Raw genomic sequence first — 27,939 nt, forward strand, 5'->3', positions numbered from 1 at the left:
GGCCGAAAGCCCGGGAAGGGAGGCTGCGCCCCGCAGATCTCGCGAGGCTCGGAGAGGCGCGCCGCGAGCCTGGAGTGTGCGGCCGCGGGAGCCCCCGCTGGAAGTGCACGATGGCGGCCCAGGCGCTGGCGCTGCTGAGGGAGGTGTCGCGGCTGGAAGCGCCCCTGGAGGAGCTGCGCGCGCTTCAGTCGGTGCTGCAAACCGTGCCGCTCAGCGAGCTCCGCGAGCAAGCGGCGGAACTGCACCTCGGCCCGCTTTTCTCCCTGCTCAACGAGAACCATCGGTGAGACGACCCCAATGGAGGTCGAGGAGACGAGGGTGGCTGGGAGGAGGGGACGGCTTTCCCCGTTCGCGGTGAGGCTTAAAACTCGCTGACACTTTAGCGGAAAGGACCCTGGGCCGGGAGGCCAGACACAGGGCTCAAGTCCAGCCTGTGAGGTGTGCCCGCTTCACTGCCTCATCCTTGAAATAGGAATTGGAGAGGGAAAGCGCGGTTGCTCACCGAGAAAGAGGCGCCGCAATATTCGCGTACAGGTTGGCGACGTTTGTCGTCTTAAGAGGGCCTGTCCTGGCACTTTGGCAAGATCCATCAACATTTTAAATTGCGTTATCTTTTGATCCATAGGCAGTGAACACGCAGGTATGCTCGCACTCAAAATGTACTGTATGTATAAGGATAGCCGTAACAAAAGTGACAGCAAAAAACTAGAAACAACCTGAATGCCCATTAAAAGGGAATCGTAAATAAATTGTGCTACATTGCTATATCACCCTGTGCCGCTATTAGAAAAACTAAGGTAGATCTATATATGGGGACGTGGGAAAATCTCTAATATATGTTATTGAACGGAAAAAGAAAATTGTAAGAGTTTATGATCCCATTATATGTAATGTTTTTAAGTCCCCCCCGCCCCCCCCCCGCCCCAGGCTAGTATGGCATTGAGAATATCTGAAAGGTACAGCAGAAACTATTAATATAAAAGTGGGATTTCGGATGGCAACTTTTTTCATTTTAGGCCCATCTGTAGTGTTTGATTAAAAAGCACTTTGCAGTTGATCGTTTGATAATTTAAAAACAGTTGAACAATGTTTGTGATCCAGAAATGCAAAAGTGACAAGGTAATAAAGTCGCTGGGTCAACACTGGATGATTCCAGGGGGCTTTCTTGGCTGTAACTTTCTGAGATGCCTCCCTTTTTTTAATACATGTTCCCCTTCCTGCAGTCCATTAGTTAACATTGTTCAGTTCTGCCTAGGAAATCTCTTCTTTTCTGTCCTGTTTAATTTAGGCCCTCGTTTTCTCCCTCTTGCTAGGTCTGTTGCATTAGTCTGACTTCTCACTACGTTTAAGCTTCCTTTGCCAGCGTGCCCTTCCCATACAGCAACCCCAGTGAACTTCTTGGATCATTTGACTCATATTTTTTCCATGGTCTCCCATCGTCTACAGTATAGAATCATGGCTTCTTTTTCTGGCATTTGGGCCCTTACCTTGTATTTCCATCCTCCTTTTTCCAGCCTCATCTTTTCCCTCTGTTCCTCTACAGGTACTTCATCTGCTTCAGCTACCGTGTGGCACCATTTACTTTCCCTTGAGCATGACTTGGCACTTTCCTGTGTAGATGCCAGTCCTTCTAATGAAATGCCCTCCCTCCGTCCAAATTCTGTCCATTCTTTAAAGCCCAGGTCAAGTGCCATCTCCTCCAAAATGTTTTACTCGGCCACTCCAGTTTCAAGTGACTGGTCCTCAGATCTCCTGAGAGATGTTATCATTATTTCTGTTAATGATACTTGCCACTGTTGCGTTATATTATAGTTCTTTATGTGGTTATTTCTACTTTGTTCATCTCTACATCCCTCTTAGGATGCAGCACATAGTGTAATATAGGCTACATAAAAGATTAGATTCATAAATTTTCTTTTTTTTTTCTTTTTTTTTTCTTTTTTTTTTTTAACGTTTATTTATTTTTGAGACAGACAGAGACAGAGCATGAACGGGGGAGGGGCAGAGAGAGAGGAAGACACAGAATCGGAAGCAGGCTCCAGGCTCCGAGCCATCAGCCCAGAGCCTGACGCGGGGCTCGAACCCACGGACCGCGAGATCGTGACCCGAGCCGAAGTCGGACGCCCAACCGACTGAGCCACCCAGGCGCCCCAGGATTCATAAATTTTCAAGAGGCCACTTTATATCATGGATCAGGAAAATTTCAAAAGTCCTACCATAAGTTAACGCCAGAGATACAGTAGGAGCTGAAATGAATGGGAGGTTGTAGAATGAGGTCCATGGAGGACGTATTTTACCAAATGAAGGAGCCGAGCCTTAGGAGACAATTTGAATGGAAATTGACAGGGTAATTCAGAATGGGGTACATAGTAGATACCAATTGCAATTTGTGGGAATAATTCTTCTGCAGATAGTAGATGGGCAGTCTTGAGATCTATTTCTATTATCCTGCCTAAACTACCAGGTTCCTGTATATTGGTTTAGAATCTGATCTAATAGATATAAATCTAGAATCTTGACGAGAGTTTTTATGAGAGAAAGTAAGTTCTAAGACTACTGCTTTTACAACGTGGAGACTGTAAATTATTAACTCTTTGGCTATTTGGTATAAAGGACCACATGTGGCCTGAAATTTGTGCACTATACAGTTTAACCTATGGCTGCTTTAAAAAGCAGGGGTGGGGGGCGCCTGGGTGGCTCAGTTGGTTAAGCGTCTGACTTCAGCTCTGGTCACCATCTCACGGTCCGTGAGTTCTAGCCCCGCATTGGGCTCTGTGCTGACAGCTCGGAGCCTGCAGCCTGCTTCAGATTCTGTCTCCATCTCTCTGCCCCTGCTCTCTCTCTGTCTCTCTCTCTCTCAAATATTAAAAAAAAAATTTTAAGCTTTATTGAGATATAATTTACATAAAATAAACTGCACATAATGAAATATACAATTTGACAGGTATCAACATATGTCTATACCCATGAAACCATCACCACAATCAAGATAGCAAAGCTGTCTCTGAGCCCCAGAAGTTTCCTTGTGCCTCTTTGTTGAATCCCTTTTCACCTCAGCCAGGCAACCACCGATCTCTATAGATGAGTTTGCCTTTTTTTTTAAGAGTTCTATACAAATGGAATCCTACAGTATGTACTCGGGCTTCTTTCACTCATCATTTTATTTTATTTTTTTCAATATAAACAAAATTTATTCAGTAACAGAAAATTGCTTCTGTGCAGTTTCTCGTGTACTATGTTTTAACATAAAGGGGATATTTTACAATTATAAGCATCTGGTGACGGATGCTGTTAGTGACAGCAGAAGCTTCTAAATTAGTGTCCTGTTTTTTGAGTTTACTAATATTTCTTAAACAAAGTAATTGTGATTGTTTAAAACCATGGTCTTAACAGACCCATATGAGGAAAGCATACTGTCTGAAAAGAATACAAAATAAAATGTAAAATAAAAAGTATTTAGAATTATTTCATAAACAGAATTATTTGATTTGTTATTTCTTCTGAGAAAATTATCTTTGTGGGGAGCCTGGGTGGCTTAGTCAGTTAAGCGTTCAGCTTTGGCTCAGGTCATGATCTCATGGTTCGTGAGTTCAAGCCCTGCGTCGGGGTCTCTGCTGTCATTGCGGAGCCCGCTTCGGATCCTCTGTCTCCTTCTCTCTGTGTCCCTCCCCCGCTCATGTGCACACTCTCTCTCTCAAAAACACACATGAAAGGGGCGCCTGGGTGGCTCAGTCAGTTAAGCGGCCGACTTCGGCTCAGGTCATGATCTCGTGGTCCGTGAGTTCAAGCCCTGCATCAGGCTCTGTGCTGACAGCTCAGAGCCTGGAACCTGTTTCGGATTCTGTGTCTCCCTCTCTCTGACCCTCCCCCGTTCATGCTCTGTCTCTCTCTGTCTCAAAAATAAATAAACGTTAAAAAAAAAAAGTTAAAAAAAAACCACATGAAAAAAGTTCACTCATCGTTTTAAACTTTATGTGGTGTGGGTGAATACTTCATTCCTTTTTATTGCTGAGTAGTAGTCCCTTGTATGAACGTACCACAATTTGTTTATCAGCTTACCTGCTGGTGAACATTTGAGTTGTCCTCAGTTTGATTATATTACAAATTACACTACTGTGAACATTTGTGACAAGTCTTTACGTAGACAAATTCTTTCTTTTCTCTTTGAGTTAATACCTAGGAGTGAAATGGGTGGCTCATATGATAGGTGTATGTTTAACTTTTTAAGAAGCTGCCTGTTTTCCCAAATGATTGTACCATTTTACATTCCCATTAGCACCGCATGAGAGTGGATTATAGGCCTAAATATAAAACCTAATAAAACTATAAAACTTCTAGAAGAAAACCTAGGAAAGAATTTCCGTGACCTTGGGTTGATGAAAGATTTCTTTGATGTGACACCAAAAGCATGATCCATAGAAGGAAAAATTGATAAATTGGACTGAATCAAAATTAAATACTCTGCTCTTCAAAGGTCACAGTTAAGAGTGAAAAGGCAAATTACAAATGGAGAAGAATCTTAGTGAAGAATATATAACAAGGAAAGAATCCATCTTAAAAAATGGGCAAAGTATTTGAACAAGAAGATATATGGATGGCAAATAAGCACATGAAAAGATACCCAACGTCATTAGTCACTAGGGAAATGCAAATTAAAATTACAATAACAGGGGCACCTGGGTGGCTCAGTCGGTTGAGCATCTGACTTCGGCTCAGGTCATGATCTCACAGCTCGTGAGTTCGAGCCCCGTGTCCGGCTCTGTGCTGACGGCTCGGAGCCTAGAGCCTGCTTCGGATTCTGTGTCTCCGTCTCTCTCTGCCCCTAACCCACTCTCATTCTGTCTCTGTCTCTCTCAAAAATAAATAAACATTTAAAAAAATAATACATAAAATAAAATTACAATAACAGAGGCAATTCAAGTATCTATCAGCAGATAAATAGATAAAGTGTGGTATATACATACAATGGAGTATTATTCGGCCTTAAAAAGGAAGGAACTTCTGACAGACTACCACATGGAGGAAACTTGAAGGCATCACGCTAGGTGAAATAAGCCAGTCACAAAAGGACAAATGCTAGGTAGGATTCCACTTAGATGAGGCACCTAGGGTAGTCACACTCACTGAGATGGAGAGTAGAATGGTGGTTGCTAGGGGCTCAGGGAAGGGGAGAAAGGGAAGTTTGTGGGTTTTTTTGTTTTTTTTTTTTATTTTTTTTTTCATTTATTTATTTTTGAGAAACAGAGTGAGACAAAGCGTGAGCAGGGGAGGGGCAGAGAGAGAAGGAGACACAGAATCTGAAGCAGGCTCCAGGCTCTGAGCAAGCGGTCAGCACAGAGCCAATGCGGGCCTCGAACCCACAAACTCTGAGATCATGACCTGAGCCGAAGTCGGACGCTCAACCGACTGAGCCACCCTGGCGCCCCGGGAAGTTTGTGTTTAATAGATACAGAGTTCCCATTGGGAAGATGAAAAAGTTGTGGAGATAGATAATAGTGATGGTTGCACAACGTGAATGAACCTTAGTGCACAGAACTATACATTAAGAAATGGATAGGAGTGCCTGGGTGGCTCAGTCAGTTCAGCGTCCAACTTTGGCTCAGGTCATGATCTCACGGCTCGTGGGTTTGAGCCCCGTGTAAGGCTCTGCACTGGCAGCTCAGAGCCTGCTTTGGATTCTGCATCTCCCTCTCTCTCTGCCCCTTCCCCCTTGTGCGCGCTCTCTCTCTCTCTCTCTCTCTCTCTCTCTCTCTCTCCCCCCAAAATTAATACATAAACATTTTTTTAAATGGTTAAAATGGTAAATTTCATGGTATATATAGTCACGATTTTTAAAAAAGGAAAAGTGGGGTGCCTGAGTGGCTCAGTCAGTTAAGCGTCAGACTTCAGCTCAGGTCATGATCTCATGGTTCACGGTTCCAGTGCTGCGTCGGGCTCTGTGCTGACAGCTCAGAGCCTGAAGCCTGCTTCATGGATTCTGTCTCCCTCTCCCTATGCCCCTCCCCCTCTCATACTCTGTCTCTCTCAAAAATAAATTAAAAGAAAAAAAACATTAAAAAAAGTAAGGAAAAGAAACCCATAACCATTAACAGTCACTCCCCATTCCTCTTCTCTGCCCCTGCCCCAGCCCCTGGCCACCGGGAATCTGCTTTCTGTCTTTATGGATTTGTCTGTTCTGGACAATGATATAAATGGAATCATCATCAAAAGGAAGCCTTTTCTGTTCTGGCTTCTTTCACTTAGCATAGTATTTTCAAACTTTATCCATGTTGTATAATATTCCACTGTACGGATAAAACTATTTATCCACTTATTAATTTATGGACATTTGGGGTGTTTCTATTGCTGTGAACATTCACGTACAAATTTTTGTATGGACATATGGTCTCAATTATCTTGGGTATAAACATTCTTAATTATTTCCTTAGGTGCAGTTATACAAAATGCAACCCCTAGGTTATAAGAAATTTGTTCATTTTTAAGGCTTTTGTTATGTATTGCTTAATCGACTTCTAGAAAGGTTGTATTGGTTTAATAGTATACTCCTGTTAGCAGTATATGAATGCCTATGGTACTGCCCATTAAAAGAAAAGGAAGTTATTCTTAAAACACCTTTTATATCTACAACTAGTAGTCATCAAGTTGTGATTAATTTACCTCTTTCATTGCTCCTGAATCTCTTCCCTCTTCTCCATCCCCCCTGCTACTCCCGTTTCACTTCTTCATCACCTGCCTTCTGACTGAAAAATTCTTTCTCTAACTTATACAGAGTGATTTCCTCAAGTCAGATCTCATCATGTTACTTCTTGGCTTAAAACCACTTGATGGCTTGCCATTGCCTTGTGCAAAAAGTCTGAATTCTGTAGCATGACAAAAAATGGCCTATCAGAATCTGGCTTCTGTGCATCTTTCTTATTTCATTTCTTGCCATTCATCCTTCCCCTTTTACCTTCTTCCCACTCCTCTCCCATTCTTATCCCAGTCATATGGAGCTTCTTATACTTCCTTGAATGTATAACCCTATCTGTCCTCTGCCTTTTATGTTGTCCCTCTACCTAGAACACCTTTGTCCTCCTAGATAATTCCCACTTTTTTTTTTTAATTAAGCTCAGGTATTACCCCTTGGGGAGGCCTCCCTGAACCCTGTGTTCTTTTTTGAGCTCCCACGGCTTCCTACCCTAACCTATAGCATTTGTCCACCTGGATTATAGTTGCTTTTCTGTTTTTCTGTATTTTCCGTTAGACTATGCTCATTGAGTCTAGAGTATATATATTTTCCTTCTTTGTAGCCCCAGCGCAAGCATGGCACATAATAGATACTTAGTAAATCTTTAATAAATTAGTAGAAGCTAGTGTTTTAAAGGGAAGTCTGTGTGTAAGCGATCCTCATTGAGCCAGTCTTCAGATATTAATAGGTTGTTACTTCCTACCTTGCAGGACACAAACTAATGAGATCTGTGATGTCTCCTTTAGGGAACAGACCACTTTGTGTGTATCCATTCTGGAGAGATTGCTCCAAGCTGTGGAGCCAGTTCACGTGGCCCGGAACCTCAGGGTTGACCTTCAGAGGGGACTGACTCACTCCAGTGATTCCGTAAAAATTCTCACTCTGTCCCAGGTATGAAATTTTACTAGCACATAATAAAGGAGCTGACATTTACTGACCACCTGCTCTGGACCAGGCTCTACGCTGGGTGCCAAAGACAGAAGGATGAAGAAAATATGATCTCTCTCTGTCCCTAAGAAGCGTCTATTCTAGTGTGCATGGCTAACTAACCAGGGGGAATAAGCTAAAGAAGTTCTACCAAGTATTATCTGAAATAGTCATTCATCAAATCCTGACTGATCCTTTTAATGCCAGGCATTATACCGTATACTCTTAAAGCTACCAAGATAAATAAAGCCTATTTCTTTCCTTCAAAGAGCTCCTAGTCTAGAGAAGGTATTGCCATGTTAGGTCTTACTATAGTGGCATGAAAAAGTACTGTTGTGAAGGTCACTAAGCCAAGAAATTGAGACAGTAACTCCTGTCACCCAGATAACCAAAATACCCTACTATTTGGGAAAAGAGCTGCTGCTGAGGATTATCTTGTTGAGATGTTAGGACCCGAGCAGTTACTTACCCAGTAGGTTTTCAAGTACTGTTTTTTTTCTCCTCTAGAAGTGTTAATTCAACAAAAAGGCAGAAAGTAATTGATTTTTCTTTGACCATTTATGTGCCAGACACTGTAGTACATGCTTTTCCTGTTTAGTCTCATTTAATCTTCATAACAATCCTACAATGAAGTATTCTCATTTTATAGATAAGAAATTAGGTTCAAAGAAGATAATTTGCTAGTTGATGGAACTAGCATTTGTATTGTTTTCTTTCACTGAAATGTCTCAACTCCTTATCTACCACTTATTTTTTTTCTTTCTTTTCAATAATGTGACTATACCCATAAGTGTGTTCAGCTTTAATGAATTTGGGTCATTTCGAATTTTTAATGGCTTGTCTTATAGCTGTAATCTGTAACCCCTAAAATAACAGCACACTAAGGGAATTTCTGATTACTTTTTTATTTCAGGTCGGAAGAATTGTTGAAAATTCTGAGGCTGTTACTGAGATTCTAAATAATGCTGAATTACTAAAACAAATTGTTTATTGTATTGGTGGAGACAATCTGTCTGTGGCTAAAGCGGTGAGTCACCTAGAACCATCAGCTTAAACATGCACAGTATCCTGAAAAACAAAGAAAGACCTTCTGGACTGAGAGGTGAAAGTTGAGTACGGATGATTTGTATAGTTGTTTTCACAGCCTCATGTAGATGGTATCAGATACATAAAAAATGTTGAACAAATACCAGTAAACCCTTCCCTTTTTTCTAGACAAAGCATATCTAAATTATCCGTCATAGAGCTTGTATTAGGTTGCTTGATAAGGAAAAAAAAATGTACATAATCTGTTTTCTATAGGCAATACTATGTGTCTTTTTCAGTTTTAAATAACGATAGCTAAAACATAGCGAATGGTCATTGGGGAAGATGCATTCCATACACCAATTTCATATCGATATCATGAAGTAGATACTAATATTCTGCATGTTTATGACTTAAGAGATGTTTTCTTTCCTTATAAGGCCATTAAATCCCTGTCAAGAATATCATTAACCCAGGCTGGACTGGAGGCTTTGTTTGAAAGCAATCTGCTGGATGATTTGAAAAGTGTAATGAAAACAAATGACGTTGTTCGGTACAGAGTGTATGAGGTAAGACTAAAAGCATACTTCCTGATGCCTACAATTCAGAATGCAGTAGAGCTTCCACTGGAAGGCAAGATGGCTTGTTTACCATGCATTTACTGAGTATGTAGTCTGTGTTAGGCTCTGTATTTGACGCTGGAGATGTGGGGGTGAGCTCCCAGCCTAGTGTGTGAAACAGTCATGTGAAAAATATTTACAGTACACTATATTAACTACTAGAACAGAGTAGATAACATTAAAACTAGACTTTGAAATCGTTACAGTAGGTAGATGAAGAAATGGCTCTTATTTGCACCCACTTTGTGCTTAGTATGGTGCTAAATCTCCACATATATTGTCTTCGACTTTTACAGTAAACCATATACGTTATTACTGTTAACCTCACTGCTGATGGAATAGCTGACCCAGACCACACAGTTAATAGGCTGCATATTCAAAATGAACCCTTGACTGTCTAATTCCCTGTTCAAAACACTTTCTTACTTTGCGTGTCTTAACGCCATCCTAACCTGGTTTCCCTTCTGCCTCTCTAGCTGTTTCATCTTAGTCTCCTGGCTCATTATCCTCAATTGAACTTTTAATTGTTGAAGTTCATAAAAGTAAATTCCCAAATCCTGTTCTCACTGTATATTCATGTCCAGGCGATTTTGTTCATCTTATGATTTCAGTTCCTATCTGAATGAGATGACTCCATAAACCAACCCAGACCTCTCTTCCTTTTTTTTTTTAAGTTTATTTATTTATTTTGAGAGAGAGAGCGCAAGAGTGAGTGAGCGAGCAAAATTGGGGAGAGGGAGAGGGAGAATCCGAAGCAGGTTCCCCATTCAGCACAGAGCCCAACACAGGGTTCGAACCCACGAACCACGAGATCATGACTTGAGCCAAAACCAAAAGTCAGATGCTCAACTGACTAAGCCACCCAGGTGCCCACCCCCAGACCTCTCTTCTTAACTCAGACCCTCATGTTCAGCTGCTTACTCAGTGTTCCCCCTTTGGACCTAGGTATTCTAGGCCCCTCACACTCATGCTCCAACCAAACTCCTAAGCTTCTTAACCCAGCCCATTCTCAAATAAAAAAAACAACAGCAACAAATTAGCCCTGTGTCACAGTCAGCATGGTTGGGTATTAGAACTTGAGCTTATTCTCTGTGAGACCCTATTTTCCCTGCCACATATCCATTAGGTCATCGTATTGTGCCGGTTTTACTTATATCCATGTGCTTGTCTTCCTTGGTATAATCACCACCGCCCTAGTCTAAGCTACCAGTATCTCACACCTGGACTACTGTTGTATTTGCATCTCACCTGGTCTCATCCATTTTTGACACCACTGGTCTATTTTCAGACGCAGTCAAGATGATCTTCTAAAAATTCAAATCTAGGGCCACCTGGGTGGCTCAGTCCGTTAAGCAACTGACTTCGGCTCAGGTCATGATCTCACAGTTTGTGAGTTCAAGCCCTGTGTCGGGCTCTGTGCTGACAGCTCAGAGCCTGGAGCCTGCTTCGGATTCTGTGTCTCCCTCTCTCTCTGCCCATCCCCCACTCACACTCTGTCTCTCTCTCTCTCTCTCCCTCAAAAATAAATAAATATTTTAAAAAATATTTTAAAAGTAAGTAAATAATAAATAAAAATTCAAATCTGGTTCTATCATTCCTCTGCTTAAAACCCTTCAGTGCCCTATATCTCTCAGTAAGCCCTCAGGACATACTTGTGGAATGAGTAAGTAAATGACTGACTGACAGAATGTATGAATGGAATGATTTTTAACAGTCTTATCGTTCATTCAGGCTTTTGTACCCTGATTTATGGATTGATGATTTAAGGGAGAGAAAAAAACAATGCACAGCTACAACCAGACATAATGGAGTATTTCTGTGCCAAAACAATTTCTCACAGGTTCAATGAGATTTTTCCAGTTGTGGAGACAAAATATAAAGTACCTAGTCCTGTGTTTAATTTAAAATGAGATCTAACAGGTTTGGGCTGTTTTGACCTTTCAGCTTTTTCTGTTTTTTTCTTCCAGTTAATTGTGGAGATTTCTTCTGTGTCACCAGAATCTTTAAACTACTGTACCACCAGTGGATTGGTAACCCAGCTTCTCAGAGAGCTGACTGGGGAGGATGTGCTGGTCAGGTGTGTTGACTGAGAGAGTTCTTAAAGCAAAATGTCTTCTTTGAGAGGTCCAGGGAGCAGCTTTGGGACTTAGGGCAGTCTTCCCTATTAGAACCTGGACCTGGGTTACAATCTCTTGACCACTGTCCTGAAGAAGGGGCCTTTAGAAAAAGCTCAGGTTATTCGTGACAGTATACTAAAACTTAGCAGAGCCGCCCATGACAATCTACTTTAGGTTAACTGTGTTGCCTGTCCTTGGACATGTGTACTTTTGCAGTCACATGGTAACTGCCATTTTGTATTACTTAATATGTTATCTTACACATTTTTGGTTTTGTTAAATAATAGCACTATGGCATGATGGAAGAAACATGGGCTTTTGAAAATGAGCAAGACTTAGGTTTGCATGCATTTCTGCTACTTACTAGCTTTTGACCTTGAACAGATTATTGTAACCTTTCTACACCTCCATTCCCTCTCCTCTCAAATGGAACAGTAACAGCTCTAAAGAAGATACGAAGATTGGAGAGCCTGGGTGGCTCAGTCAGCTAAGCGTCTGACTTCAGCTCAGGTCATGATCTCGCGGTTGACAAGTTTGAGACCCACATCGGGCTCTGTGCTGACAGCTCAGAGTCTGGAGCCTGCTTTGGATTCTGTGTCTCCCTCTCTCTCTGCTCCTCCCCAACTCACACTCTGTGTGTGTGTCTCTCTCTCTCAAGAATAAATAAAAACATTAAAAAAAAAGAAAGAAGATAATGGGTTATAATGAATTGGCCAAAGAGACAATACATTGGATGACATAGGTCCTTAAAGAAATATTAATTCTAGTCTCTTCACTCCCAGCCCTCTACTCCCTAAGTCCCATTTAATATCTGCCAATGTTACCTTGTTGATATTCCACAGTTTACTAATACATCCTCACTGTTGAACACTTGGTTTGCTTCAAGTATTTTGCTATTTTTGTGCACACAGGTTTTTGTTTTCGTTAGGTGATTTTCTGAAATTTTTTTTAATGTTTATTTATTTTTGAGAGAGAGCATAAGCAGGGAAGGGGCAGAGAGAGAGGGAGACAGAGAATCCAAAGCAGTCTCCAGGCTCCGAGCTGTCAGCACAGAGTGTGACACAGGACTCAAACCCATGAGCCATGAGATCATGACCAGAGTCAAAGTCATACACTAAACTGACTGAGCCACCCAGGCGCCCCTCCTTATGTGATTTTCTGATTGTTATGTTTTTTAAATGTGACTGGATTTGTTCAACTCATATGTATAAATCAGTCACGATTTAAACACTGTTTAAAGCATTTGAGTTACATTGTTTCAAAGCATTCCTAATAAGGAAATTAATTTTTAAGAATTTTTTTAGCCTTATATCAAATTTTGTAACGTAGAAAAAAAACCCTGCAAATCATCTGTTAAAATACCTTAAGGTCAACTATAAAAATACTTTTAAAAATTATTTGTGGAAATTTGATCACAGGTACCTATTACATGATACCAAGAATTTTTATCAATTTTTAAAATATGAGGACATGGCATTATAATTGTGTAAGGAACTGTTCATATTTTTTAAAGGTGCATACTGAAGTATGCAGGGATAAATGGCAAGTTGACTAGAATTTGATTTAAAATAATTCAGCAAAATAAAAATAAAAAAAAAATCTTTTAAGAAGTTGCTCTATTTTAGTGGAAACAATAATGGGCCTCAAGTCAAAAGTCAAAATTTAAACTATGCCTTGTAGTGACAATGTGATTCTGGACGAATCACTGCAGCTTTCTCATTCTTGTGTCCCCATCTGAAAAGTAGCCAGGATTGCTGACTTTTAGATTAAAAGAATTAAGTAATACATCCTATGAAAGCAATTTATAAACTATGTTAATTGTATGCAAATTTTGGCATTTTAGAGCCACCTGTGTAGAAATGGTGACATCACTGGCGTATACTCAACATGGACGACAGTACCTTTCTCAAGAAGGAGTAATTGATCAGATTTCTAACATAATTGTTGGGGCAGATTCAGACCCTTTCTCTAGCTTCTATTTGCCAGGTAAGAAATACTGATTTCTGTGAAAATAATGGTGCATGTTTTGTATCTGAGTTATCTCTGACAAGAGAGGCCAGAGATTATTTTCTGTAGAGCAGATCCCTGTATATTTTTTTTTAATTCTTTTTAATGTTTATTTATTTTTGACAGAGAGAGCACATGCACGCACACGAGCGGGGGAGGGGCAGAGAGAGAAGGAGACACAGAATCCGAAGCAGGCTCCAGACTCTGAGCTGTCAGCACAGAGTCCAGTGCGGGGCTTGAACCCACGAACTGTGAGATCATGACCTGAACTGAAGTTGGATGCCTAACTGACTGAGCCACCCAGGCACCCCTAGAGCAGGTCCCTTTAGATGATACCCATAGCCCCTTGATGAGGTGGGATATATTGCCCTGGGAGCCATGTATTGTTGAATCTGATTTTCTGGAAATACCATTGCTGTTTTGAGTATTAGGATAGTTTCCTTTGAACCTCAGTCAAAAGCAACATATATTAAAATGCTATTAATGGGACGACTGGGTGGCTCAGTTGGTTAAGTGACTGACTTCGCTCAGGTCATGATCTCACAGTCCATGGGTTCAAGCCCCACATCATGCTCTGTGCTGATGGCTCAGAGCCTGGAGCCTGCTTCAGATTCTGTGTCTCCCTCTCTCTCTCTGCCCCTCCCCTGCTTGCACTCTGTTTCTCTCTCAAAAATAAATAGACATTTAAAAAAAATTTTTTTTAATACTACTAATGACACAGTATATTTCACAAATTCATCAAATCTCTGTCGGAATCTTTAATATAGGATATACTCTAGCCATTCCATTGTAGGACATGGTTAATTAGTTTTTCTTGAGCACTTGCAGAAATTGGAAATTTATTCCTTCCTTAAGTAGCCTAGCTTACTTCATTGATGAGCATCTCTGTTTAAAAATTTCCTGGGGTGGAACACATGGTTGGCTCAGTAGTTTTGAGTGTCTGACCGGCTCAGGTCATGATCTCATGGTTCATGTGTTCGAGCCCTGTGTCGGGCTCTGTGCTGACAGCACGGAGCCTGGAGCCTGCTTCAGATTCTGTGTCTCCCTCTCTCTGCCCCTCCTGTGCTCACACTCTGCCTCTCTCTCTCTCCAAAATTAACATTAAAAAAAAAATTTTTTTTTAATTTGTTCCTAATACTCCAAACTTGCCTTCCTCTAATTTATATCCAGTGGTCCTTGTTCTTTGCTCTTCCTCTTGTGTATGGCAGTGCTTCAGTATTTGAACCCAGCTCCATTGATGCCCTGGGGTTAATGTTCTCAGGACCACATATCACAGGTCCTTCGGTATCTCCTAATGGTCTGTCTGATTTCTAGGTAATAGAGTACAGTGCATAACCATTCTCCCCTTCCTGGCCTGTAGTTTATTCCTGTCCGTATGAAAACATAGGGCCCACATTTATGTGGCCTTCCTTCTCTATTAATGTATATTCTTGTAGGACACATGGGTGGCTCAGTCGGTTAAATGTCCCTAACTCTTGTCCCTAACCCTAACTCTTGATCTTGGCTTAGGTCATGATCTCATGGTTAGTGAGACTGAGCCCTGTGTTGGGCTCTGAGCAGACAACACAGAGCCTGTTTGGGATTCTCTCTTTCCTCACTCTCTTCCCTCCCCGACTCCAGTGCTCATGCACTCTCTCAAAAATAATTAACATTTTTTAAAAAAACGTATATTTTTGGACATATCTTCAGGATTTGTGAAGTTTTTTGGAAACCTGGCTATCATGGATAGTCCTCAACAGATCTGTGAGCGCTATCCTGTCTTTGTGGAAAAAGTCTTTGAAATGACAGAAAGTCAGGACCCCACCATGATTGGCGTAGCAGTGGACACAGTCGGAATCCTGGGATCCAATGTTGAAGGAAAACAAGTTTTACAAAAAACAGGTTGGTATGACTTATTTGGGTTTTCTTTAGGGATATCTTTGTTTTTGGCAACAATTCAATATATAAGCTCACTTGCTGGTGCAATAACTACATTGTAGAAACTATTCTTACAGATGGCAGTCTTTTTATTGTGACCTTGAACGCATCCCTAGAAAGTCTTACAATCATTACTGAATTTTTATTTGTTTATTTTTTACCAGGCTAGACCAAGTACTGTGTCCCTTCTACACCTTCTTTGATAGTGTTCAAGGTCCAGAGACCACGGGCTATACTCCAAAAGACCTGCATTCATGTTCCAGTTCCAACACTGACTTAGCTCTCTTTTTTTTTTTAATATAATTTATTGACAAATTGGTTTCTTGAACTTCATGCCCTCACTTCATTACTTCAGGTCTTATTTTCCTCATTCATAAAAAGGATAAACAGTCTCGGGATTGTGAATATTTAATGAAAACACACATTTGTTTTATATTTGTAATGTCCAGGAAGAAAAAGAAACAAAAATTTGTTACCAATTTTATGTTAAGAATGATACTTTTAAGGCATATCTGTGAGTAATTATTTATTTAATCTTTATGGAATCTTTATTTTTATTTATTTATTTTTTTACATATAATTTATTGTCAAGTTAGATAACATACAGCGTATACAGTGTGCTCTTGGCTTTGGGAGTAGATTCCCATCATTCATCGCTTACAAACATCTGTGAGTAATTTAAAGGACTGTGAATTCTATATGAAAACTAATATGGGCACAGTTAAAACCCTTACAGAGTATATGTTGAAAATTAATGTGCTACTGTCTGTCACAATTGGTATCCTTATTAATATACTTTTCTAAGTGCTTTTGTGTATGATACGTAATCCTTATACAGTCCTGCAAAGAACATCTTATGCATTCTCACTTTACAGATAAGGTAGCTGAAACTCAGAGAAGTTAACATTTTTTTAGATGATATAGACTGTGGATTTGCTACTCAAATCCAGGTCCTTTAATTCCAAATTCTCTACACTTTGTCTTTTGTATACACTGCATAGCATCTGAATGTATGTTTTTGGCCTGTTACTTGGTCTCTGACTATGTGGGGGTTTTTTGGTTGTTGTTTTTTTTATTGCTTGTTTTTTTTTCTCTTTAATTTATTTTGAGAGAGAGCATGGGAGGGGCAGAGAGAGAGAATCCCAGGCAGGCTCCACACTGTCAGCACAGAGCCTGATGCAGTTCTTGAGCTCACAAACCGTGAGATCATGACCTGAGCCAAAGTCAGATGCTTGCCTGACTGAGCCACCCAGGCATCCCATCTGACTACATGTTTAATTTTGTGTTGGTTTAGGTTGGTAGAGGTCATAGTATATGAAAGCATACTTTAAAAAAATCTCATTGTTGGGGTGCCTGGGTGGCTCAGTCGGTTGGGCGGCCGGCTACAGCTCAGGTCATGATCTCATGGTCTGTGGGCTCGAGCCCCACATCGGGCTTTGTCCTGAGTGCTCAGAGCCTGGAGCCTACTTCAGATTCTGTGTCTCCCTCTCTCTCTGCCCCTTCCCTGCTTGCTCTCTCTCTCTCTTTCTCTTTCTCTCTCTCTCTCTCAAAAATGATAAACAATAAAAAAATTTCTTTTAAAGTTTTAAAAAAATCTCATTGTTCACTTCACACTCATTAGGGTGGCTATAATGACAGAAAAATGACAAAAATAAATAAAAAGTGTTGACAAGGATGTAGAGAAATTCCCATATTTGGTGGCTATGTAAAATGGTACAGCTGCTGTGGAAAACATTATGGTGTTTCCTCAAAAAATTATACATAGAATTACCATATGACCCAGCAAACATGCTTCTAGATATACATGCAAAAGGATTGAAAGGAGGGACTCGAAAGATATTTGTGCACCTGTATTCATAACATTATTTACAATAGCCAAAAAAAGTAGAAACAATTCAAATATTCATTGATGGATGAATAGATAGACAAAATGTGATATATACATACAATGAAATATCCAGCCTTAAAAGGGAAATTAAATTCTTGGGGTGCCTGGGTGGCTCATTTGGTTAAGCGTCTGACTTCAGCTCAGGTCATGATCTTGCAGTTCATGAGTTCGAGCCTGGCATCAGGCTCTGTGCTGACAGCTCAGAGCCTGGAGCCTCCTTCAGAGTCTGTGTCTCCCTCGCCCTCTCTGCCCTTCCCCCCACCCTCTCTCTCACAAATAAATAAACATGAAAAAAATTATATAAAAAAAAGGAAATGAAATTCTCATCCATGTTGTAACATGCAGAGACCTTGAAGACATTATGGCAAGTGCAATAAGCCAGACTCAAAAAGACAAATATTACATGACTCTATTTATATGAGGTTCTTGCAGTAACATATACAGAGACAAAGTAAAATACTGGTTATCAGGGGATGGACGTAGACGACATGGAGAGTTACTGCTTAATGAATACAGAGTTTCCGTTTGAGATGAAGAAAACGTTCTGGAGACAGATAGTGATGATGGTTGCACAACAATATGAATATACTTAATGTCACAGAGCTATATACTTAAAAATGGTTAAAATGATAAATTTTATATTATGTGTATTTTACCACCATAAAAAATATTTTATTATCTTTCAAAGGAACTCGCTTTGAACGCTTGCTCATGAAAATAGGATATCAAGCAAAGAATGCCTCAACAGAGCTCAAAATTAGGTGTTTGGATGCAATTTCGTCTATTTTTTATATACCAGTAAGTACATTGGGAAATTAATGAAGGATAGTGGGATATGTTTGGGACAATAAATCTATATAAGTCAACATAATCCTGGTTAACTTAATATAGATGGTATTCAACTTTTAGTAAAAGAAGACAATCCTCACTATGTTACTAGTGACATTTTTTTAGTTAAAGTGGAATCATCCAGTATTAGAACTGGAGAGAGGGGGCGCCTGGGTGGCTCAGTCAGTTAAGTGTCCAACTTTGGTTCAGGTCATGATTCACGGTTGGTGGGTTTGAGCCCCTCATTGGGCCCTGTGCTGACAGCTCAGAGCCTGGAGCCTGCTTCGGATTCTGTGTCTCCCTCTCTCTCTCTGCCCCTCCCCTGCTCATGGTCTGTCTCTCTTTCTCTCTCTCAAAACTAAATAAACGTTAAAAAAAAAAAATTTTTTTTTTTTAAAGAACTGGAGAGAGGACCCTAGAGATTGCCTAATCAACCCTATCAGAAAAACAAAACAAAACAAAACTGAGGAAGTCTGGAGCTGGATTTGGGAAAGAGTGCTCCGGACTTAGCAGAGATCACATAGCAAACTAATGACAAAGTGCCATCAGAATCCAGGTTTCCTGACTTCCAGAGGCTTGAGAGTTTTCATTTCTGTCATGTAGCCTGAGCAGCAGACTGATGACCTCCTGAGGATGACAGAATCCTGGTTTTCTTCTTTATCTCGGGACCCGCTGGAGCTCTTCCGTGGCATCAGTAATCAGCCCTTCCCTGAACTGCACTGTGCTGCCTTAAAAGTGTTCACGGTAGGCATCCTTGTCTTTTTCACCAGTCCTTCTGGGAAGAGGCTAGTTCAACACATGAGTACTTATGATGAGCTAGTGCCTCTGCCATACCTTGGGGATACACAAATGTGTAGTTTCTGCCCTCTATTAGTGTAGACGAATGAGGGAGACGTGTAAATAGATTGTTTCAGCTCAAGGTCTTAGGTGTTGTGGCAAAGGTTTGAACAGGATTCCACAGGATCATAGAATCAATTCCAGATTCCTTATCTGCCATCAAACAAGCCTTCTGTTGACCCAGCCCTAGTCTTCTTCCTGAGCCTTATTTCCCGCCATTCCCCCTCTGGCACCCAATGCTCTAGTGATACCAAACTGCTTACTTTATCTCTCTGGACCTTTACGTGCCCTCTACATTCAGCGCTGTTTCCCAACTTTGCTTGTTAACCTCTTACTCATTCTTGAAGGACTAGCTCAGGTATCTCTTCAGCAAGCTTTGCCCAAACCCACAAGGTTGAGTTAAGTAGTGTCAGCTCTCATAAAAGTTGCTTATTCATTATTTTAAAATTTGGAAAAGATTGCAAAGTAGAAATTTTTAAAATCACTTAAAATCAGACCTATTTTGTATATCTCCTTTTAATATTAGTGTTAGTGTCAGTTTTTATTTATTTACCTTTTTTTGGTAAAATATTTCAGACATCGGTAATACTTTCCTATCTCTGTCATTCCCCCTTCCTTCCTCGCTGACTGTAATCACTGTCATGAATTCAGGGTTCACAAGCCTATACATGATTTTATACTTTTACTACATATGTGTGTATCTTTAAACAAATTACAGTATTTTGCATATTAAATTTTGTAAACAGTATCATGCTGTTTATATCATTCTGCACTTTGCTGTTTTCTTCAACATTTCTGTTTGTAGGGGTTGTCTGTGTTAAAAGTGGCAATTAGAAAGTCATTATTTCATTGTATAGCCACAGTTAATCATTCTCCTGTCAATGAAGATTTCAGAGATTCTCTGTAACAAATGGTCCTATAAAGAACGTTCTGAAAATGTCATCCTGTGCACAAGCGTGAGAGTTTTTTCAGGATAGTCTTTTCTTCTCTGGTGTTTGTTTTTATTTTTCCACTGTTGTGATTATGCCATGAGTATAATTTGGATCTACTTTTTTCATATCATAGATTTACCTATTCTTTATAAAAATTATTCTTAATGTTTATTTAATTTTCTCTTGCTATATACTAAAATATACTCACCGATCCCCCACTATTAAGCATTTATTTTATAATTTTCACACTATGATAACCATTTTTATGTACAAAGCTTTTTAATATGTAGATTTAGATTTAATTAATATTTAGATTTATTTATTTAATTAAATATTTACTAAAATTTAGATTAATATTTAATATTTAGATGATTTTCTTAAGATTTCTAGGAGAGAATTTTCTTAGGCAAAAAGTAACATTTTTAAGGTTCATGTGGCCAAAATTTTTTGTAAGGATTGTGCTATCCAAGTAACACATTTCACTTCTTAAGGCTCAGAGGAGTTGTGTTCTTTCTACCTTCTATTTCAGGCCATCGCAAATCAACCCTGGGCTCAGAAACTTATGTTTAATAGTCCAGGGTTTGTGGAATATGTGATGGACCGGTCTGTGGAGCATGACAAAGCTTCAAAGGATGCCAAATATGAACTGGTTAAAGCACTTGCCAATTCCAAGACAGTTGCAGAAATCTTTGGGAACCCAAATTATTTGAGGCTCAGAACTTACCTGAGTGAAGGTCCATACTATGTGAAACCTATTTCCACAACAGCCGTGGAAGGAGCTGAATGATTTCTTCAAGAAGGTAGACCATTTTTTGACCAAAACTTCTCCTAAGGCATTTGACTTCACCATTGTTTTACAAAACAGAGACTTCCCTTCTCCCAGAATTAATCATGGAGTATCTAATGTAACTTTATCACATGCATTTGTGGTGTTTCTACATTGAAATACAGTGTGGAACCAGGAAAGCAGGCAAACTTGATCATAATTGCATCAGGTGTTTTTCAGATTTCTTTGACTGCCTTAATCTTTCCAAGAAGATGGAAGTTTTGTTCTCAGAAAATTTTCATGGACTTAGCCCATTTTATTTAAAATTGTGCTTCAAATAGAATAATGGAACCAACTTGTTTCTGAATTCTCTTCAGCACCTTTTTTGTTGTTCTATTCCCCCTTCTGATTCCACTTGCAAAGTCTTGGATATAAAGATTCTTTGAAAAATAATACGGAATTTTGAAATTATGTTCTCCATACTAAGAATAAATGCTTTTAATAAGGTGTCTTTGGATTTTTTTGTTACTATTATGGAAAATGGACAATAAATAAATCTTTTAAAAACATTTCTAGTGTTCTTCGCGTTTTTGTTGCTGATCATTGAATTTTGCTGGAGGAGTAAATGTTAAGGAGGAGTGGTAACATTCCTAAAGCAGGAAGACTCCCCAAACTCTTGTCTTATTGGTGGGCCATCAATTGTTGAGGGTTTTGCTTTTAATTTCTCAGATCCATCAAGTCAGTATTGAATTGATCAGAGAGAGATACTGACTCCTAGTAACTAGAGTCAGATGGCAGCTAGTATATATAAACCAGGATGCCATCTCATTGATTAACAAAGGATGTGCTTTCTTTTCATTGACAAAATGTTCCCACCTCTTTCCAGTGCCCTGCTTTCTAACCAGAAGAGCACTCTGCATACCAATCCTCAGTCACAGGTTTCTGGGTGAGTGTGTTATCTGAGTGTAACCGTTCAGAATCCAGAGATATGTTTCTTTTAGGCCATGGTGATGTTGATAAACCATCCCTGCTCTGTAACAAAATGGTCCTCAAGTTCCTGGAGTTCTCTTGTCCCTGGATTGATCATTTCACATTGATCAAACAGTGTGAGATTCTCGGTTCCACCATCTCCTATATCCCTCTGTGGGTCTATTTCTTCGTGTGTTTCCATACTAGTCATTTCTCTACAGCTAATACCACTAATTAGGCTACAGCAAAGTCTTTCCTGGCCTGAGAAACATTCTGTCTCTTTAAGGTGACTTTGTTTAATCTCATTCATGAAGTTGATCTTATTCATTTGACATCAGAGTTCAGAGAGTGGCCCTCTCCTATGTGTGGCCTACGCACTCATTCTGACTTTGCACCTGTGACTTTTTTCTACGATTAAATAAAATTTGAAAATTATTATTTATTTCATACTTTATTTCACATTTAACAAATAAACACTATTGACTGCTTATTATGTGCATGGCATTGGGAAAAAGTGTTAGACACTGTCCTAAATGCTAAGTTCATCTCATTCATATATATAAAAATTTTAATGTTTTATTTATGTTTTTATTAGAGCGTGAGGGAGGGGCAGAGAGAGAGGGAGACACAGAATCCTAAGCAGGCTCCAGGTTCTGAGCTGTCAGCACAGAGCCCGATGTGGGGCTCGAGCTCACAAAATGCAAGATCATGACCCGAGCCGAAGTTGGATGCTTAACTGACTGAGCCACCCAGACGTCCCAATCTCGTTTATATTTTTACATCTGTATTTCACAGATGAAGAAACCCGAGCTCGGAGAAGTTAAGTAGCTTATCTCAAAATCACACAGGTAGCAAGTGACTAATAGTGGAGGAAAACAGAAACAAATTTCTATCAGAAATAGAAATAGAACATTAGTGTATAGTAAGTACAAGAATAGAGAAAAACAGGAAACACCTACCCTAGACTTGAAGGAAGGTTTCTCAGAGAAGGAAACACCTGAAACTCGAAGAACCGGTAGGAGATAGTCAAGTGAGAAATAAAGGAGAGTAGCAGGGCAAGCAGGGGACAGACATGAAAACAGGAAACATTTGGGGGAACTACAAGGCGATACGGCCAAAGCCTGGAACTTAAAAGGGGAAAATTAATAAAATTCTTAATCATTACTACTCATGGTAGCTACTATTTCTTACAGATTGCACATTCCAGAGCCAGAATGTTAACCTGGCTTCCTGGTGGCTAGTCGAATGTTTTACTTGGTTATATTTTGAGGATAATAGCAGACAAATGTTTGTCAAGCATTGTTCTAAAAGCTTTTCATCTATGAACTCATGTTGCTCTTTTTCCTCTCCCAGGAATAAAATACTATTATTACCCTGTTTACACATGAGGCTGAGGCACAGCAGAGATAAGGAACTTGTACAAGATCACACAGCAGATAAGTGGAGCCAAGATTTGAACCTAAGCTGTTACACTCAGAACGTATGTTTTTAAATGCTACCTCTTCTTATCGGTCATCTTCTATGGGCCAAATCCAATGCTAGCTGCTTGACATGTCTCATTTAGTCCACGGGTCCTACAAGGCTGAATCTGTACATAGACTGAGGCTCAGTATATTTTAAAAATATATCCAGAAAGATGATGTAGTAAGTGTCATGGCAGAGATTTTCAAAGTGTATTACTTCGGGGACACCTAAAATTCCGAGGGCCCCAGAATGGGAACATTGATCTAGTGCCTAGTTATTCCACAAGAGAAATCACCAAGTGTGTTGTGAGTTAAATTGTGTCCCCAAAAAAGGTAATGTTGAAATCCTAACCCCTGATTTTTGTCAATGTGACCTTATTTTGAAATAGAGTTTTTGCTGATGTCATCAAGTTAGGATGGGGTCATTTGGGTCCTAATCCAATGACTGATGTCCTTAGAAGAACGAGAAAATTTGGACACAGCACAGAGCAGAGATTATACAAAGTCCCAGACCCATGAGAGAAGGCCATGTGTGAAGATGGAGGCAGAGATTAAAGTGGTCTGTCCGCAAGCCAAAGAATGCTAAGCGTGGTTGCCAACCACCAGAAGGTCGAAGAGACAAGGAAGGATTCTCCCTCACAGGCTTCAGAGAGAGCAGGGTCCTGCCAACACCTTGATTTCGTCTTCAAAACTAGTCTTTGGGGCGCCTGGGTGGCTCAGTCGGTTGAGCGTCCGACTTCAGCTCAGGTCACGAACTCGCGGTCCGTGAGTTCGAGCCCCGTGTCAGGCTCTGGGCTGATGGCTCGGAGCCTGGAGCCTGCTTCAGATTCTGTGTCTCCCTCTCTCTCTGCCCCTCCCCCGTTCATGCTCTGTCTCTCTCTGTCTCAACAATAAACAAATGTAAAAAATAAATAAATAAATAAATAAATAAATAAATAAATAAAACTAGTCTTTAAAACTACAACAGATAGGGATGCCTGGGGTGGCTCAGGTCATGATCTCCACCGCTCGTGAGTTCGAGCCCCGCGTCGGGCTCTGGGCTGACAGCTCAGAGCCTGGAGCCTGCTTCCGATTCTGTGTCTCCCTCTCTCTGCCCCTCCCCTAGGCTCACTCTGTCTCTCAAAAATAAAGAAACATTAAAAAATTTGTCATACAAAATAAAACTAGAACAAATACATTTCTGTTGTTTTAAGTCACCGAGTTTGTGGTACTTTTTTTACAGCATTTCTAGGAAACTAACTCAGAGTGTACACATTAGCAGGGAATGTGAATGTGTCGCATCCCGTCTGTAAAGCACTGGCTAATTAGAACTTGATGAAAATTGCTTTACAAAGAGTTAGCTATCCAAGTCCATATACTATGTGGTTCATACTTTTAAATTAAATGTAATTCCACTACCCAATGAGTAAAATGCTTCCTGCTTACATACAAGATGACAATTTTGTTCAACAAATTCCTTAGTGTTTGCCTTTAATTCTGAGCATTCGCAAAAATTAGTTGCCATTGCTATTGCTGAATCATGACAGTTCCACAGAATATGATTTTTATAAATTCAATGACTGTAAAGAGAAACAAGACTTTGGGTTATAATTAAATGTCATGTTCTCCCTTTTTTGGATAGAATGTTTTATTTTGAAAAGAGTGCTATCTCAACTTAGATTTCGTAACATGAAATCTCAATATGATGTAGTACATCTGAGCACTAGTAACATTTTGCAACTCGCTAAAACAAAGTACATAAAACACAAGGAAGGAGGGATGCTTTCTATAACGAGGTATGAGTTAATTTAAAAAGACCAAATTTATAATAAAAAGCAAAAAAAAAAAACAAAACAAAACTAATCACCCAAATACATGCCATCATTTTTTATGGTACCCACGTGGAAACGTTTAAGGGTGTCAAAGTATGTCAGAAGTTTGCAGGAAATGAGCCCATAGTAAGTCTCAAACAGGGTACATTCTTTCCCACTGCTAATTTCCTTCCATGCCAGGGGCATTTCAATATCTGTAGTTTCTGAGGATGTAAAAATGAACTTATAGCAACATCTGTTGTATCTGATGTGCCTTTTTCCAGAAAACCTTGAACTGTGGATGGGTATAAGGCCAATAGACTTTGCACAAATTCCTACAAACACATCAGCAGGAACCATTATGGGTACTTCTTTGAAAACCACATACATCATCCGAGCCACATCTTGGGACATAATAAAAGCCTCGCCACTGCAGTAATCTGGGTAGTACTTTTCTGGGTACTCGCTGAAAGGGACAAATTCTTGACTATTAGGATCCCTGTTGGGTGTATCTTGATGGATAACTCTTCCTACATAGACATCCTCCAGGTGATCTTTCAGATTAAGAAGATAGTCTACCAAGCTCGGGACATTGACAAACATCTCTTCATCAACCTTAAGAATGAACAGGGCATTAGGGCAGAAAGTCACAGCCCACTGCGTCATCGTGATGATTTTCCGGGTTTGGTTCTCAGCACTGTCCAAGAAGATTCCTTGAATTATATCATTATTCTTATGGGACTCTTTGTCTATTTCTTGCTGGGTAGTTACCAAAACGGGCATTCCCAAAGCAAACAGTGTGAGAATGTGGTGCCCTTGAACACTGGTCACATTACCCCAGGTTTTCCTGATGAGGTCCCGCCTTGTTCCATTTCCCGGGCTACTGAAGATAAGAGAGAGTAAAAATATATTCTTCCCTTTACACAGCTCCGACTGGCTCAGGATGTAATACTTGGAAAGATTACTTCTTAGGGGCTCCGTGTTCAATTTTCTTGCCTTCTCCTTAATTTCAAGAGCTTTCATATCCACATAAGGCAAAGCATGCAGAAAGTATTCTTCCACAAAATCAGCTCCAAAAAGCAAAGCATGAAACAGGATAACATTAAATAGAATGAAACACCACTGGTGAGTCCGAAGTCTGCAGAATGTCACCTAAATAAGACGAAAACACATGTTCATTCAAGCTTCGTCTCCATTCTTATTTTTGCTCCCACTGAATGCTATACATACTTCTTACAGCACTTAGAAATACACTATTTTAAGTGTTTCTCGTTTATTTTTGTTATCTGTCTCTCCCACTAGATCATGGTCTCCTGGACAGCTGGCAGAGAAAAGACAGCTCTCTCTTCTCCACTGTTGCAGAGTTCAGTATTTGGCGTGAAGGAGAAACTGAATAAAATGCTAGTTGGTTGTTTTCTCGCTTGTTTGGATGAAAGCCTACTTACTATATGGAAGGCACGGTGCTAGACATTGGAAAAGCAAAGAGGAATCAGGCATAGACATATGGATATAAAGTAACAAGCAGAATTATTGTGTTAAAAGCCTACAGGAAAATATATGATTTTTTTTTTTCTGAAAGTGAAGCACTTGGATCAGTTTCTTCTCTAATTACAAAGGTCAAGGGCTATTTTTCCATGAAGTAGTTGCTTTTGTTGGCCAGTGAACAATGGCTACTATCAAACATTTACATCCTTCTACTATGACTTTCCAATTTAATCTGATACTGATTTCTGACATTGTCTGTTTTAGCGATGTCCCCTAATCCATTCAACACATCTGCCAATATGGGCAAATTCCCGCTATCTGCATAGCACCCCTTCAGAGATCTAGGATGGCTCTGTGCCAAGCTTACTCCACATCATCAAAGAAGATGGAAACTTTCCATCTGGAAGGGCATATACAGTATCGTAATATAACAGAGCAAGGGAACATTAAAGAAATTAAATTTCTATTGGAGTTTGATTGACAAAGCCTTCCATAATAATAGATACCTCTTACTGAGCATTTGCAGTGTGTCAGGCACTGTGCTAAGCACTTTAAATGACTTAATTCGCTTAGCCTTGGTAACATCCCTTTCATATAGGTTATTTCCAAAATTAAGGTGAGCATCCAAGTTTAGTAACTTGCCAAAGATCATCTCAGTGGGTAAGGGCGTGGGGAAGGGTCATAATTGGAACTCAAGTCTGGGAGAGTCCAAAGCTTAACCACTGAGAATCCTGACCCCCATCTTTTCCTTTCCTATACCTAATGAACAGGCAACAAAACAAAACAAAACAAATCCCTGTAATTATAATCTGAATTCCATTCCATTTTCTCAAAGCTGATGATGTGCACATAGAAGAAACTTCAGCTTTCTCAAACCTATTTTAATAGATATCAAATGCTTCCAAGATTTAAGAAACTTACCTGCATGTTGTCTGTGAACCGTTTCAGGACTTTGGAAATTACTGAATCCAGATGCCAAAATTATGTCCAAATGTAGCTCTCAGCATCATTCCAGTCTAACAGCAATTGAGGTAAGGTGTTTTGTGCCTGAGACTTTAAGGATAAAGTTTCTTTCCAATCAACTTGAGCTTTTGTCCCAGAATACCTGCTGACTCCATAGGGAAGCAAGTGCAGATTATGTTACAGCTAGAGTGAATCCGGAACAAAGAATGGAGAACACAAACCTTTTCAAACGCTTCCAACCTTGTATATGTTTTGAAACTGACCTGTTGCCGGTATGCTGAATTCCTGGTGAAATGTGTGTGGGAGTTGAAAGAGCAGTTCACCTACATCACCTCTCAAACATCATAATACAAGGAGAAATGTCATACAGTATGTTTTAGAGTGCTCTCAAGAAACTAAACGATTGGACTCGTTCCTGCTCCCTGGTATATGCATGTGCAAGACATGTACTAAAACATCAAGGAATACTTATCATCCCTAATGGGTGCGTTTTTTTTTTTTCCTCCCCAAAGAAACATCGTATGAAAGTTTTGGTTTATGTCTCATGGGGAAGGATTTTGAATTCCTAGTATAGGCTATGCAAGAAGTTTACTGAATCAATTATATGTCACCCCAACTACCTACCCAGGCATTTTTTTTTTTATCTCAAACTGGAAAACAACACATAGTCCATTTTA

General features: G+C 39.9%; 2 protein-coding genes across 2 annotated transcripts; one reads left to right on the forward strand and one right to left on the reverse strand.

Annotated features, from left to right (window-relative positions):
- The first annotated feature begins 110 nt into the window (after positions 1 to 110).
- Positions 111 to 21,161, forward strand: PSMD5 (proteasome 26S subunit, non-ATPase 5). Its single transcript, XM_047829431.1, has 10 exons — positions 111 to 283; positions 7,474 to 7,618; positions 8,568 to 8,681; positions 9,121 to 9,249; positions 11,268 to 11,377; positions 13,261 to 13,403; positions 15,114 to 15,305; positions 17,918 to 18,027; positions 18,661 to 18,801; positions 20,356 to 21,161. The coding sequence occupies exons 1-10, from the start codon at positions 111 to 113 to the stop codon at positions 20,611 to 20,613; spliced, it is 1,515 nt and encodes a 504-aa protein (XP_047685387.1). The 3' UTR covers positions 20,614 to 21,161.
- A 3,688-nt stretch (positions 21,162 to 24,849) lies between these two features.
- B3GALT9 (beta-1,3-galactosyltransferase 9) lies at positions 24,850 to 27,434 on the reverse strand. The gene is made up of 2 exons (XM_047829433.1): positions 27,221 to 27,434; positions 24,850 to 25,966 (listed from the first exon to the last, which is right to left on the reverse strand). The coding sequence occupies exons 1-2, from the start codon at positions 27,224 to 27,226 to the stop codon at positions 24,863 to 24,865; spliced, it is 1,110 nt and encodes a 369-aa protein (XP_047685389.1). The 5' UTR covers positions 27,227 to 27,434; the 3' UTR covers positions 24,850 to 24,862.
- Between the last annotated feature and the right edge of the window lie 505 nt (positions 27,435 to 27,939).

This window comes from Prionailurus viverrinus, chromosome D4 (assembly GCF_022837055.1).
Source record: "Prionailurus viverrinus isolate Anna chromosome D4, UM_Priviv_1.0, whole genome shotgun sequence".
Lineage (NCBI taxonomy): Eukaryota > Metazoa > Chordata > Mammalia > Carnivora > Felidae > Prionailurus > Prionailurus viverrinus.